We start from the raw sequence: 14232 nt of genomic DNA on the forward strand, positions 1-14232 counted from the left end.
TTTACATGTGTGTGGGTTTTACAAGTATTGAACAGATGAAAAGTATTTAAAAGCGCTTCTGACTAAACCTCCTAACTCCATTGGATCCTCAAACTGTCGGTCAAACCACTTAAAGGGATATTTCACTTTCAAATAAAATAGACATTAAAAATACATATTTTTAAAAAATGAAAAAAGTTATGGCAAAATCACGGCCCCCTCACACATTAGTAGGACACTCTAATGCGTGAGGGGGCCGTGATTTTTCCATTACTTTTTCCATTTATTTTTAATATATTTTTTAAATGTTTATTTTATTTGAAAGTGAAATATCCCTTTAACTCCAACTTTGGAGATGTTTTTTTTCCATCATTGATTAAATTAGTCAGACGAAAAAAAAGCCTATCTCCACATTAATGGTCAAAAAGTCCACTTGAGCTGTATTTGGGTAAAGTGATGATAATATAAGGACACATTCAAGTATCTGAACATATATTAAAGTCACAATACAAACTTTGATGAGGCAGCATTGTGTTGTTCTTTTTTTTCCATTTCCTTTTGGACATAGCTGTTTTTTGCCCGACAGCAGAGATATATTTGAGGTTGAAGGGAGATAAAAATAAATAAATAAAACGACAGCACACTACACTCTCCTTGACAGAATGCCTGAATCTACCATATATACCGTAGATACATCCATGATCAGGGTTCATTATGGCAACTGAGATTTGTAAGCCAGGTCTTTAAAAAAACTAAAGCTCTACTCAAAAATAGCTAAAAATTGCCAATCTACAAGATCACCTCGAAACACTTTGAGCTTGCAGATCTGCGAATTGATGTATTGACAATTATTTATTCATTTTTTTACCCATGACATTATCAAAACAGAGACATCAGGTTAAAAGTGGGTACGGGATATAAAAAAGAACAAGAAATGAGACCATGTTCAGCATAATTTTAATTTCACATTCACTATGAAGGGATACAGAATGCAACAAATATATAGATATAAAAACACAATAAAGATACCCACTCAGTTCGTTACACAAAACATGTCTTTTTAGGCTACTTATATAATTTCTCCATAAAAAAGCCAAACAGGCCAGCTATGATGTATCGTTCTTCATTCCGAACAAAAAGTTTGTTCTTGCAAAAAACATTATATCACCACTTGGCCCTGTATGAAACCATAATCTGACATGCACTGGAGCCGGAGCGTGATTGTCACCCTTGAAAACAAGCCATTAAATTAAAAACAAACAATCACATACAACTCCTTCATTCTTGCAAGCCAATTCGACTAGAGCTAGCAACTAAAATACAAAATTAGCAGCTGGCATTACATCTCTCAGACTGATGAAAACTCAATATGTCGAAGGAGAATGTGTTCTTCATCGGAGCCGAGGTCCAAATGTGGGTCATAAGTCAAAATGTTTACTTTACTTTCAGGATAGAAATATCTAATCTTTCGACATGTCAAGTTTATTTATAATGGCACGTTTAAAAACGACAGCAGTTGACCTAAAGTGCTTTCCAAAAGACCAATAGCAACATGTGGACCGTAGTCCATTTACAAAGCAATAATAAAACCTGTAACATTAACAGAAAAACACAGAAAACAACAACAAACAATGACCTCAAATTGTGTTAAAGGCAAGGAAAAAAAGGTGGATCTTTAGATTGGATTAAAAATGATAAATGGTGGCACTTGACTTACCATTTATCATTTTAGCTGCACTATGCAACTTTTTAGATGTTGTCCAATCTGTATGGTAGAGTATGTTAGTTAATAAAATATAACTTATATAATTAGGGTGGTTTTATTTTGTCTCCCTGCTCTTCAATTTATCCCCTGAGCAAGCAGGCAGGCGCCATTAGCTCAATGGTAAAACAAATTCAGATCTGGGGTAGAAGAGGAAAGTTACATAGTGCAACTTTAACGACAAACTTAATCTAATGCTACATTTACGTTTAAAATGTAATGCTACATTTATGTCTTGTAACTTCCAGTACATATTAATACATTATTATTCATAAGTACATTAGAGTTGAATGGTTTTCCCAATGAGTAAAAGAGAATCCCATGTGTAGACTGCGAGCAGAAAATAAGGGAGTTTGGCAGAGTGGCTCCGAGCCTCTGCCTGAAGACCAAACTACTTAAAAAGAGTGAGTAACGCCCACGTGCACAACACCAGAGGGAGCTCCACTGATCTCATTTCCCCCAGATTCGGCACAAACATGGGGATGAATTAATTCTACTATTATACCACCAAAATGTAGAATGCCCTACCAACAGCAATCAAAAAGTATGACTCCCTACCCTACTTCAAAACCGCCATAACAGAACACCTGCCTGAAATTTACAACTGGACCTAGACAAGTCTTCTAGCTTGCCAAAATAAATTACACCCCACCGTTTTTCTGTAAAATATACTTTTACTGCTCCTACTACTGATGATTTCAGAGTACCTCTGTACTTTTTGCAAACTGTTAATTAAGTATTCAATCAATCAAAGAACCAAAAGCCTAATATCTCCCCCCAGGCAAGGGTGGATTCCCTCTTGGGCTAGTGGTTACGTTGTTTGGCTTTAGTGTCCTTTCCCACACGGGACACCCGGGTTTGAATCCCATGGCGCTATACTCCGTCACACGACGGAGCATAAATTAGGCATGGTAGACTAATAAAACAGTAGGAATACAATACAGTGCACAGGACAAAACATACAGTTTTCACACAACAGAGCTGCCAGCGTGTTTGATTGAGGAACTCGCTGTTTTTACAGTGTATTTCAAAATAAGTTCATCAGGAGTTCTTCCTCGCACGTTTGTTTGTTCTGCGACAAGTCCCCACGGTGATGTCGCTGATTGGCCGTGCGATCTGCTAGCAACCCTGAAACTCTGGCTGTGATTGGTTGCGACTCTGCGTGGCCAAGAGATGCTGCTGCTGCTGCAAGAAGCTGATGACCTCTGGACTCCGCAGCAGTGACTTTAAGAATGAAAGAACACACATCGGTTTGTATTAATATACTTGCAAGGACCTTCCATTGATTATAATTGACTAAATTCAATTGTGTTTTTATTTGTTATTTATCAACTGTATCATGTGCTTTCAGACCACTGAATTAGCAGCTAGTGTTTTATTCAATTGAATTTGGGGATCCATTTGAATCTTCCCAAGTCAATAACAAAGATGTACATTCTGTTCCTATTCCTGAAATAACTACATGGTGCCTATGAGCTTGTAGATCTGCAAATTTTGAATATTTTTTTAAAGTGAACATTTTTTACTCCGATATTTGCTTCTGGGGGTCCCTGGAACTAAATATTTTCAGATGGGGGTTCGCGGCCAAATACATATCATTTTGGGGGTCCTTGGCATGAAAAAGTTGGAGCACCACTAACAAGCTCATGAGCGCTATGAGCTTGTAGATCTGCTATTTTTGAAAAGCCAAAGAAATCTTAAAATGACACCGATGCTTTCCCGGTCTTAATGGGTGAACACATTCCACGAGTTGCAAAAACTCACCAGTCTCTTCTGGTTGAGGACTTGCTCTATGAGAGAAGGTCTGGCTGGCCGGTCGCCCATCGCACCGAGACGCTGCTTGTTCACAGACACAGGACGCTCCTCATTGTTTTCCTGACCAAACACAGAGAGCCATGAGTAAGCATTACAGTTTGATCTCATACATTCATATAGATTATCATCCGGACATTCGATTCATTGGACAGGATGTGTCATCATCACATATACCCAGCAACCGTTCCAACATATTTGACATGATGTAACCACATACACTCGGAAGTACAGTAGGGTTGATAGCGTCGTATCATTATGGACCACAATGGAAACAAGCCCCCTGGGGCTTCCTGTGTTATCTTTTTAGCATAACCATTGACTGTATTGTTAGCAATCCTGCTAATAAAGTATTCAATCAATCAATCAATCAATCAGCTCTAGGGGTTATCAGATATCACCCTCTTGGTCATCTTAATCACTAGTCTCACCAAGGGCAAATAAAGGCTGGATATGTGCTCAATTACATTGACAATAGTTTTGCAGGTTAATGCTTACATCTATCTTCCCACTGGACATGGCCTGATCGCTCTTCTTCTTCTTGTACTTGTCCTTGTACATCTTGTTGCGGTGCTTCTTGCACATCCAGGGCTTCCTCTGCTTGGCCACCTGGCTGGTGGTCTCCGAGCAGCCCGTGTACGTGCACTGCTTAGGGGCGTGGCTGGGCCCGTCGCCCTCCGACGTGTCGTCGTCGTTCATGTCCTCCGGGCTGCCGCCGCCGTCCCGTGGGTCCGAGGTGTCCAGCACGTCGCTCTCCTCGTCCGGGTCGTCCTCCGTCATGTCGAAGCCCGTGTCCTGGTGATGCAGTGGTGTAAAGTAACTAAGTACATTTACTCAAGTAATGTACTGTAATGTACTTAAGTACAATTTTGATGTATTTTTTTACTTTACTGGAGCATTTCCCATTTTCAGTACTTTTACTTCAGTACTTTTACCACTCCCTTATATCTCAGAGGCAAATATTGTACTTTTTACTCCACTACAATTATTTGACAGCTTTAGTTACTAGTTATTTTGTAGATTTTAATCATTATCACGAAACATACATTAACCACTTCAGCCATTTGAAAATAGCCGTTCTACAAGCTCACAATAAAGGATTTTTATACATTTAAAAACTTGTGAAATGGGACATTCTGCATAAGTGAGTACTTTTACTTTCGGTACTTAAAGTACCGAAAGTACTTAAAGTACCGAAAGTACTTTCAGTACATTTTGACACCAATACTTTTGTACTTTTACTCAAGTAGGCTACATTTTGAATTCCGGACTTCTACTTGTAAACAGAGTATTTCTCTACATTGCGGTATTGATGGTTTTACTTAACCCATTAAGACCTGGAACGCATCTGTGTAATTTTTTTTAAATTGAGCTAAAAAGCATTATTTTACACTTTGGCTATTCAAAAATAGCAGATCTACAAGCTCATAGCACGGCACTATGAGCTTGTAGATCTGCTATTTTTTGGGCGGTGAAACTGCCCCTATAAGTGAGGTTTGGATATTTGTACAATTATCCTGCGCTGTGATTGGCCAAAAAGTACCCCGCCTAACCCTGCACCGTGATTGGCCAATCACAGTCTATTCAGGACTGTGATTGGCCAGTGTCACATGACACATGTGCATAGCCCTATATAAGAAACCATAACTTTATAAAAAAAACATAATTTTTTTTTTTTTAAGTTATGGTTTCGTCCATCATAAAGAGTGTTTCAATAAATGTATTTATTTCTTGTACATGATTGGTTGACTCCATTCAGTATTGTGATTAGCTAGCAAGACACCGCCCACTTCACACAGGGTGTGATTTTTTAAATAATCGTGAACATTGTTGCAAATCTTTAAATATATACCGTAGGCTATATATATTTTAAAGCTAACATTTTTTAACTCAAATCTTTGCTTATGGGGGTCCTTGGAACTAAATATTTTGAGATGGGGGTCCGCAGCCAAATACATATCATTTTGGGGGTCCTTGACATGAAAAAGTTTGAGAACCACTGATATAGAAACATTAAGTTTATCAGAATACTGTTGGGACAAAAGACATTTGTAGAATCGGCCTCAGGCAGGTCTTACTGTCAATCACAGCGACTACTGACCAATCACAGCCAAGAGCTGGCGTGGGATCCATAATAACGCAGTGTTGACTCCCATTGTAAGAATAGAATGCGGAAGTGCTCTGTCTAACTCAATGAGATAGTTCCAATGTTTGGAACTATAGCCCATAGCAGCCCGCCGTGCGGCGAGATCAAAGCGTGACGTTACTCTCTCTTCTACACTCTGCTCTGCTTAAAGGGTTACGTTAGAAAATAAAGTGAGTACTTTGTCGGCCACTGGCGTGATGACATTCCTGCTGTCCACCACGCCGCTCTTGTTCACGTAGTATCTCTGGCCGTCCTTGGTGAGCAGCAGCAGAGAGTCTTTGTCTTTGTTCGCCTGCGACGAACTGTCGTCCTCCTCCATGTTCTCTTCGTTCATTCTTCAATTAATTTCCCCCTAAGTTATAATAACAATGGGGTATAATGGTTATTAGTCTAGTAGAGAGAACCGTTACAGCCACCAGGCCTGGCTGGGTAAGGTTGCAATGGTCGTAGTTGGTTTCACGACATTGGGCGTCCTGTCGAATGTTGCGACTCTAGAGGTTCCCGCTATAGAACGGAACGAAACTGCGCCCTCTAGAGATACGGAATTCTATAAGACACTATTTTGGGTGTGCCTCAACCTAGATTTTTGCTACAACCAAAACAAAGCGGCTCTTCTTCAGTAAATGGGTTTGTTCTACATTGACATTACGTCGCCCCCTTGTGGTGGATATGGGAGATATCTGGCAAATAAGCACTTTATATGCATGTTAAATAATTATGTTTGTATTTAATCAGTACGCAAAACACTAATATTGTACACTGTTGTTATTTACAGAGAAATTCAGAAAATTCCAGCAGCGAAAGGCTACGTTACCTTTTTTGCCTAATTCATAACTCGATCATGTGTTTATTATTACTAGACCATACCCGTAGGGGGATATGAGCACCCAAAGTGTGCAGTTTGGGTTATGCGGTGAGAACAGACAGTTTATCAGGGATCGAAAGTGAGTTTGTACTGTGTAGTGCAGTGGTTCTCAAACTTTTTCATGGCAAGGACCCCCAAATTGACACTTGTTAGCCCGCGGACCCCCATTTGAAAAGATATGCGAGGGACCCCCATAAGAGAAGATTTGTTTACGGCTGTAGCAGTGAATCTCAACCATTTTAATTTCAAGGACCCCCAGTTAATGGCATGTCTATCCCTTGGACCCCAGTTTATATGGTAAAATGGTTAATTTAACTGTGAGAGTGTACAAATGGAACCAAATGGACCCGTTAGAGTCCATTTGGTTCCATTTGTACACTGTCAGAGTTACAGACCCATAAGGGTCCATTTGGTGCCTAATCTATCATTTAGCTGGGGACCCCCTGGAACTCCCTGAAGGACCCCTGGGGGTCCCCGGACCCCACTTTGAGAACCAATGGTGTAGTGTGTACACACACACGCACATCCCGTCGTGGAGGAACAGAACACCCACAAACACCCGCGCATCTAAAGATGTAACAGGCGGAGCCGTTCCCCGTCGGCCGTCGCCAACACACACACGCGCGTGCGAGCCGTCGCGAGCGCGCACAAACAAACACACACACACACACACACACACACACACACACACACACACACACACACACACACACCACGGTACAGCCTCATGTGGCCCGTGGCCCGTCGCGAACACACACACACGGGCGTCGCGCAAACACAAATAATGTACATTGTGACACGTGGCTCCCCAACGTGCATGCGCACGTGCGTGTCCACGCATACACGGCCGCGGACCGAAGTTGTGGTGCGATCATCTCCCCCCACCCACACACACACTTTCTGGCGAGAGTGGGTGTGGTCTATGGTGTAGAAGCACGGTGTTGCCATGTTGTTCTATTGTAAGCGGTTTAGGGGCCATATTGGTGGTAGTGTGTTTTGGTAGCCTGGTTCCAGCCGAATCTGCCTTTGCAAAATCGCATCGCACTTTAGCCCTCGGCAGATTAGTGTGTCGTGTGATATTGTCTGGCCACGCGAGGCTAGTGTTTTGGCGTTGGTTGTGAAAGTGCAGGTGGGTGTGGGGACGCGTTGTGAGCTTGTCGATCGGCTGTTTTCCAAGAGGCAAGGTATATGTGTGAAAGCGCTGCGTTTGGCCTTCTTTTCATAGACCTTGTTGCTTGTAGGGTTCGTATCGTTTGGCCTTGTTTTCATAGACCTTGCTGCTTGTTTGGCCTTCTTTTCATAGACCTTGTTGCTTGTAGGGTTCGTTTCGTTTGGCCTTGTTCTCATAGACCTTGCTGCTTGTTTCGCGCGTGAAACCTGGCAACGACACATGCGCAGTTTGGGGCACAGACGACCCAAGACACCAAGACACCAAGACAGACCGACAGAGCTTACTCAAATTATATGTAGGATATGTTGTCATTTGTTTTATGCTGTGTTCTGTACCAAATGCCTAAAACAATATCTCTGTTATGTATGGACCTCATTAATGGCAATAAAAGTGTGGTAGTAAGTAGTAACATGATCGTACAAATAACATGATGAAATCATATAATGACGTGGAACGCCCTGACACCATCCAAAAAAGCACCAAATATTTGTGTTATTGGAACTTTTTTTCTTTCTTATTAAGTGAACCCTAAATCCCTTTTCGGAGGAACATTAGCCGAAAATAGCAGATCTACAAGCTCACAACGCTTTGCGCTGCGAGGCGTTGTGAGCTTGCAGATCGGCTATTGTGGGGAGACCACAAGGGGAGGTAAATGTAATTTCCCCATCTCTTTTGTGCATATAGTGTTTGTATTTGTTGATGTATTATTGTGTTAATTTTTGTATTCTATGTTGATGAATTGAATACATAGGACCACAATGGAAACAAGTCCCCAGGACTTTTGTTTGTGTTATCCTTTTAGCTTCAATGTCTTACTGCACCACGTGCTGTTTACATTTCTGACTAATAAAGTATTCAATCAATCAATCATGTGTTTATTATAATAGGCCCTATCTTGGGCGCCGCCTTACCCATTATCCCTAAACTTATTAGCCATTTTTTACTATTTTTAAAAACATTTTCAAATAGTTCAACTAGCCGATCTACATCGACACGTTGTGAGCTTGTAGATTGGCTTTTTGAACTATTTGAAAATGTTTTTAAAAATAGTAATAAATGGCAAAGAAGTTTAGGGATAAGGGGCAAGGCGGCGCCCAAGGTAGGGCCCAATATATTGTCCTTTGTTTTATGCTGTGTTCTGTACCAAATGCCTAAAACAGTGTCTCTGTATCTGGACCTCATACATGGCAATACAAGTGTGGTAGTAGTAACATGAAGTACAAATAACATGTAGTATAATAAAACATGCTGTATAATGTTGATACGTATGAAAATAAGACAGAGATTATATTAACCACATTCCCAAGTACTTGTTATATATTTTTGTATTTATTTGATTGACTTTTTTTTTTTTTTTTTTTTACAGAGGTACAGGTATTGGTATTGCAACAGATTTGAATACGGCGGATTTGAATACTTTATTGTAACCACATGTTTACAACTGTGCCAGAGATGGTGGATTTCCACTGCAGGTAGGGCTGGGCAAATATATCTATATTATATCGATATCGTGATATCAGACTCTAGATATCATCTGGGATTTTGAATATCGTAATGAATTGATAAGGCATAACTGTTGTCTTTTTCCTGGTTTAAATCACTTAAAGACTTATTCATAAATAGCAAAAAGTATGCGATGCATTGTGAGCTTGTAGATCAGCACTTTTTGCAATCGTCCCCCAAAAATATGGTTATGTTTGATTTTATCCACATCGCCCAGCCCTAACTGTACGTTGAATTCATAGAGAAACTCATCAGGTGATTATGGTGGCACACCTACTGTACTGTATTCAGTGGTGGAAAGTAACTAAGTACATTTACTCAAGTACCGTACAAGTAAAATATTGAGGTATTTTTTTTACTTTACTTGAGTATTTTCAGTACTTTTACGTCTACTCCACTAGATCTCAAAGGCAAACAATATACTTCTACTTTACTTATACTTTTGTACTTTTACTCAAGTCAATTTTGATTACCGGCCTTTTACTTGTAACAGAGTATTTCTACATTGCAGTATTGATACTTTTACTTAAGTAAAACATGTGAGTAATTTTTCCACCACTGACTGTATTTAGTATGAAATAGTTTTGAACTACAGACACGTACATGACAAAGTGAGAACGGTAACGGGAAGAGTGGGCACTAAGGAAGATTGGGCACCTCAATGTAAAATTGTCTATTTGGTCCAAAATGTAAAAAACTAAAAAATACATTGGAAAACGTAAGTAAAGTACAGTATACATGATTGGAACACGATTGAACATTTGACAATTAACGTCTAATATTTCCATAATTGCTACAAAACCTGTATATCAGTCATTTTTGGCATAAACAAGAAGTTGAAGGGTAAATCGAAGTCTGAGAATGATGTACCGTGCATGTTCAAATCATGTATACTTTACATTTACAGGACCATTTTTCAAATATTGTATTTTTTTATATTTTGGACAAAATAGCACATTTTACATCAAGGTGCCCAGTCTCCCTCAGTGCCCAGTCTTCTTGTATCCTTGGGAACCACTATAAGGAGGTCGTCTCCAAAATGTCTTAATAAGTGTTCTCCTCTTCAAACCTTATTTTGTCCAGCTACTAGATATAATAACTGGCTTTTCCCCAGAGTTCCTCTCCCGTCCATTTGAATACAGGAAGTGACATCATTCATTCCCAGAGTCCAGCTGATTTAGAGGCAAAAAAAAATGGCGGCCTCTTTCTTCTCGGCCAGAGGTTTCCTGAACTGTTGTCCGTTTCGTTTTAGTAGATAACACATAAACACTGATTCAGTTTGCTCTTAATACTGTTCTGGTAGACCTACTACTAGTAAAGAAATATACTGTATTGTGAACTATCAAAATAAATCAAATTATGTTATTTACATAACATACAAACAAGACCTCGTCACTAAACCAAAAACATGTGTTTTTTTAATAAGAAAAGGCTACGGTATGTGTGTGTCATGCTTTCATCTGTATAAATCATGAAGCTACTGTTTGGTTGATATTTTGGATAGACTTGTATAGAACCCACTTTAAACATCCCAGTACTGCTGCATTTGAAGTCACAATGCTTTCCTCCAATAGTGCCGTTATATTCGACCACTGTCCATAACGTCTGTCCCTCATATACCATGATTGACTGGAGATAGATTCCTGATGCCCGTTGTTGGTGCACTCAGGTGATCCTCCTAATAAACAGCCTGAACATCCTCATTCAGTACTGTTAAGCCTGATCTATAGCTAACCACTGAAACCCTATATGGTTGTGGGGGAAGCTTTCGCCGGAAAATAGCCGATCGACAAGCTCACGAAGTGTCGCAGCGCAACGCGTTGTGAGCTTGTCGGGTACGGGTGCTGGGGTTTAAGTGGTTAATTTACGGTGTGTCGAGCACCGAAAATGGCCAATCCACAAGCTCACAATGCGTCCCACTTCGATGCGTTGTTGTGAGCTTGTAGATCGGCTATTTTCGGTGAGTGACAACATGGCGTACAATTGAATATAAATCAGGCTTTATACCCTGTTATCCTTGACAATGTCAGCGCTGTTACACATCTTCAAGGGTGTCAATACTGTTACCTCTCATCCTCAATAGTGTGCAACAGTGTTGTACAATCTGTGAGCTCAACAATGACGCTCCATCTTCACTTTGACTTTATGTTACACAGATAAAAAGCAGCAACACAAGGCTTCGGTATTTTTGTTCATGAGCATCACAAAACAACGGAAACATATTGGCAACACACAATGATGTAATCAAATGAGACACAAACAGTCTGGTGATATATGCTGGAATCTGCAAAATGTTCAACCAAATGAGATTGTTTGAGTGTTCTTTGTTTAGTTCTTTTTACGTCTAAGTCTGTCAAGTGATGAATTAACCAGTAAACCAGCTTACAAGGAGCACCAAATGCACCGTTATATTGTCTATAAGTGCATTCCCGCGTAAAATGTTAACTGAGTGCGGTCAAACATCACAGGAAAGGCATCACCAGTAATGTGAGGTTGAAAGAAGAAGCGTCCCCCCCTAAATGTTCTCATTGTTTTTTTCCCCCCTTCCCTTTTCTATTTCTTTTTTAAACAAAAGTGATCTGCACTTTTTGTGAGAAAACAACTCAGTTCTCACGAAAGTTACTCTCAATTACAAACCTATAGCACAGCTATTAATGGATCTACACGTCTACGACTACTCCCACCTCCTGCCCTAACAATTTATTTCCGCACCATCGAGCTCTTCTGCCAAGTCCAAAAAATCTTGTATGAAAAAAGGACAAACGCAAACACATTTCGAAAAAAATGAAACACGTGAGAGCGAATAAATGGTTATCAAATTAATAATAACACGGTTCAATAAAACATTTTTGTCCATATTCTTGTATTGCCTAGTGGAGGCGGCTTTGCCCCTCCTTGAAACACGTTTTTTTCCCCCAAATATTTTTCCTTTCTTTTCTTTCCACGTCGTCGAGCCCTGATCATCACATCAGGTCGACACTTTTGTCGACCCTTTCTCTGCTCCTCGAGCTCTGCGACGTGTTGCTCAGATGAGAGATAGGTGTACAAAATCAGTCCTTCCTCCTCGTCTCCCCCACCCCCCTCCCCTCTCGTCATTGTCCATGTCTTTTTACTGCCCACATGGTGTCTCCTCTTCGGCCCCTGACACCCCACCTCTGGGGTAAAGAGGTGGGGGGCAGGTGGAGGATGGAGGACAGTGGGCAGAACGTGTCCCCCCTACCCCCCTGTTTTCCAATAGTTTTATCCCCCTTGTTTTGTCTGTGGTGCTGCTGGGAGGACGGACGGGGGAGAAAGAGAGAGGGGAGGGCGGTCGGTCGTCTCCTCATCCCCTTCCTCCTTCTCCTTCCTGTAGAAGGAGGAGTCGGGTGCGGACTTTCTCTCCTCATCTGACCCCTCTCCTCCCTCCCTCCCTCCCTCCCTCCCTCTCCTCTCCTTCTCCCTCCTCCCCTGCCCTCCTCTTCGGCTTTAGAACGGAGAGCCGGGAGAGCGGCCCGTACTTTCGTCGGAGTCGGACGGAAGGCTGAAGCTCGGGGAGAAGAGGTCGGAGGTCAGGCGGGCGGCGGGGGGACGGGTCAGAGCGGAAGGAGGAGGAGGCACCAAGAACAGGGCGGTGGGGGGGGGACGTACCGGAGGCTCCGCCCCCGTCGTCCTCCTCGCCGGCAGCCATGGCGACGACATCACATCCTGGTGGCGTCCTCGTCGGAGAAGCGGCCCCTCCTTATCAAGAGCGGTGGTCTGACAGAGACACAAAAGTAAACACAGTTAGGGTTCAGACACATTTATATTAGCGATGGTGGCACATCAGACCTCGCGTCACTAGACTTTCCACCTCGGAGGAAAGCCTGGCATTCGTAATAAAACTAGCCATGTGATCCAATTTAGAAAAAAGGAAAAAATGAATCGTGGTTCCGGTGTTTGGTTCCGGTTGGCGTAGCATTGCTTTTGTTCCCCACATAATGCGAATCAATTTGTTTAGTCTCGCTAGTCACGCCACGAGTTAGAATCGAAAATGGACATATCAAACGACCAAAAGAAACAAAACGATAATACCTAAACAAGTTTTAAACTAGGGGAATCCTTTTGGAGATGCACGGCGCCAGTTGTTCTGGTCGTTGTTTCCGGCCACCTGATGACGTAACGTTCCGACCGGATCAGAAACCCGAAAATTGTATTTATCTCAGGCTATGGCACATCTAGTAGTAGTAGTAGCAGCAGCAGCAGCAGTAGTAGTAGTACAGTAACAGGACAAAACATCAATGCAAGCACAAGGAGCCATCGTTGACATGTCAATGGCAACAACACACACACACAACAATGTTATTTTGTCCGGCGATGCAGCATTCACAAAGACCTAGTTCACAGAAGAAGATGTCTGCAAAGGTGTCAAAGTGTAAGATTAGTGTTTGGTTGGTTTGGGGAAGAAGCAAACTCTTTTATAAACAACAGACAGGTTTTAGGGAGGGATACTGACAAGGGGAATTTCAACAATTAAATGGAGAGCAATTCTGACATCGCCCTGAAACCTACACTTCGGTTGCTTGCGCGACATGATGCACAAGTTGCGACCAAGTATAAATCAGGCATGACTCACATGGTTGTGACATCCACAAGGCTCTTCAACATGTTCTGCCTGATTCAGTCGCGCGCAGGAGGGTGTCACGCACCGAAAATAAGGCTCACAACATGACACGACGCAGCTTGTTGTGAGCTTGTAGATTGTCTATTTTCGCTGTGCGACACCCATGCGCATCTCAGCATGAATCAAGACTTCCACAGAGACATGAATACAAACACGACACGATGCAGAGGATTCAAGCAGGGCTGCACATGACACTAACTTGACAGGTGACAGCCACATGAAGCTGCCAAAGCGCACAACAACAACAACCAATCAGCAGGCTAGCATTCAGGGAGGGGAGGAGTCTGCAAGCAGTCAGTCAACAACAAATAGGTCCATTTATGTTTTTTTTTTTGTTCTTTTTTTTTTTGTTCTG

At 41.7% G+C, this 14232-nt stretch overlaps 2 protein-coding genes across 2 annotated transcripts in view; both read right to left on the reverse strand.

Moving 5' to 3' along the window:
* Positions 1-964: 964 nt before the first annotated feature.
* On the reverse strand, positions 965-6154 carry rfxap (regulatory factor X-associated protein). The gene is made up of 4 exons (XM_080434781.1): positions 5878-6154; positions 4052-4348; positions 3506-3616; positions 965-2965 (listed from the first exon to the last, which is right to left on the reverse strand). Exons 1-4 carry the CDS (start codon positions 6031-6033, stop codon positions 2861-2863), a joined length of 669 nt encoding a protein of 222 aa, XP_080290907.1. The 5' UTR covers positions 6034-6154; the 3' UTR covers positions 965-2860.
* Positions 6155-12915: 6761 nt separating this feature from the next.
* The window catches only part of dclk1a (doublecortin-like kinase 1a), a gene marked incomplete at both ends in the record, with an annotated part of 134944 nt that continues 133627 nt past the window's right edge, over positions 12916-14232 (reverse strand). Inside the window, 1 exon segment of the mRNA XM_080434763.1 lies at positions 12916-12973. Coding sequence (XP_080290889.1) covers positions 12916-12973 — 58 coding nt within the window.

This window comes from Gymnoscopelus braueri, assembly GCF_963280865.1.
Source record: "Gymnoscopelus braueri genome assembly, chromosome: 8".
Classification (NCBI taxonomy): domain Eukaryota; kingdom Metazoa; phylum Chordata; class Actinopteri; order Myctophiformes; family Myctophidae; genus Gymnoscopelus; species Gymnoscopelus braueri.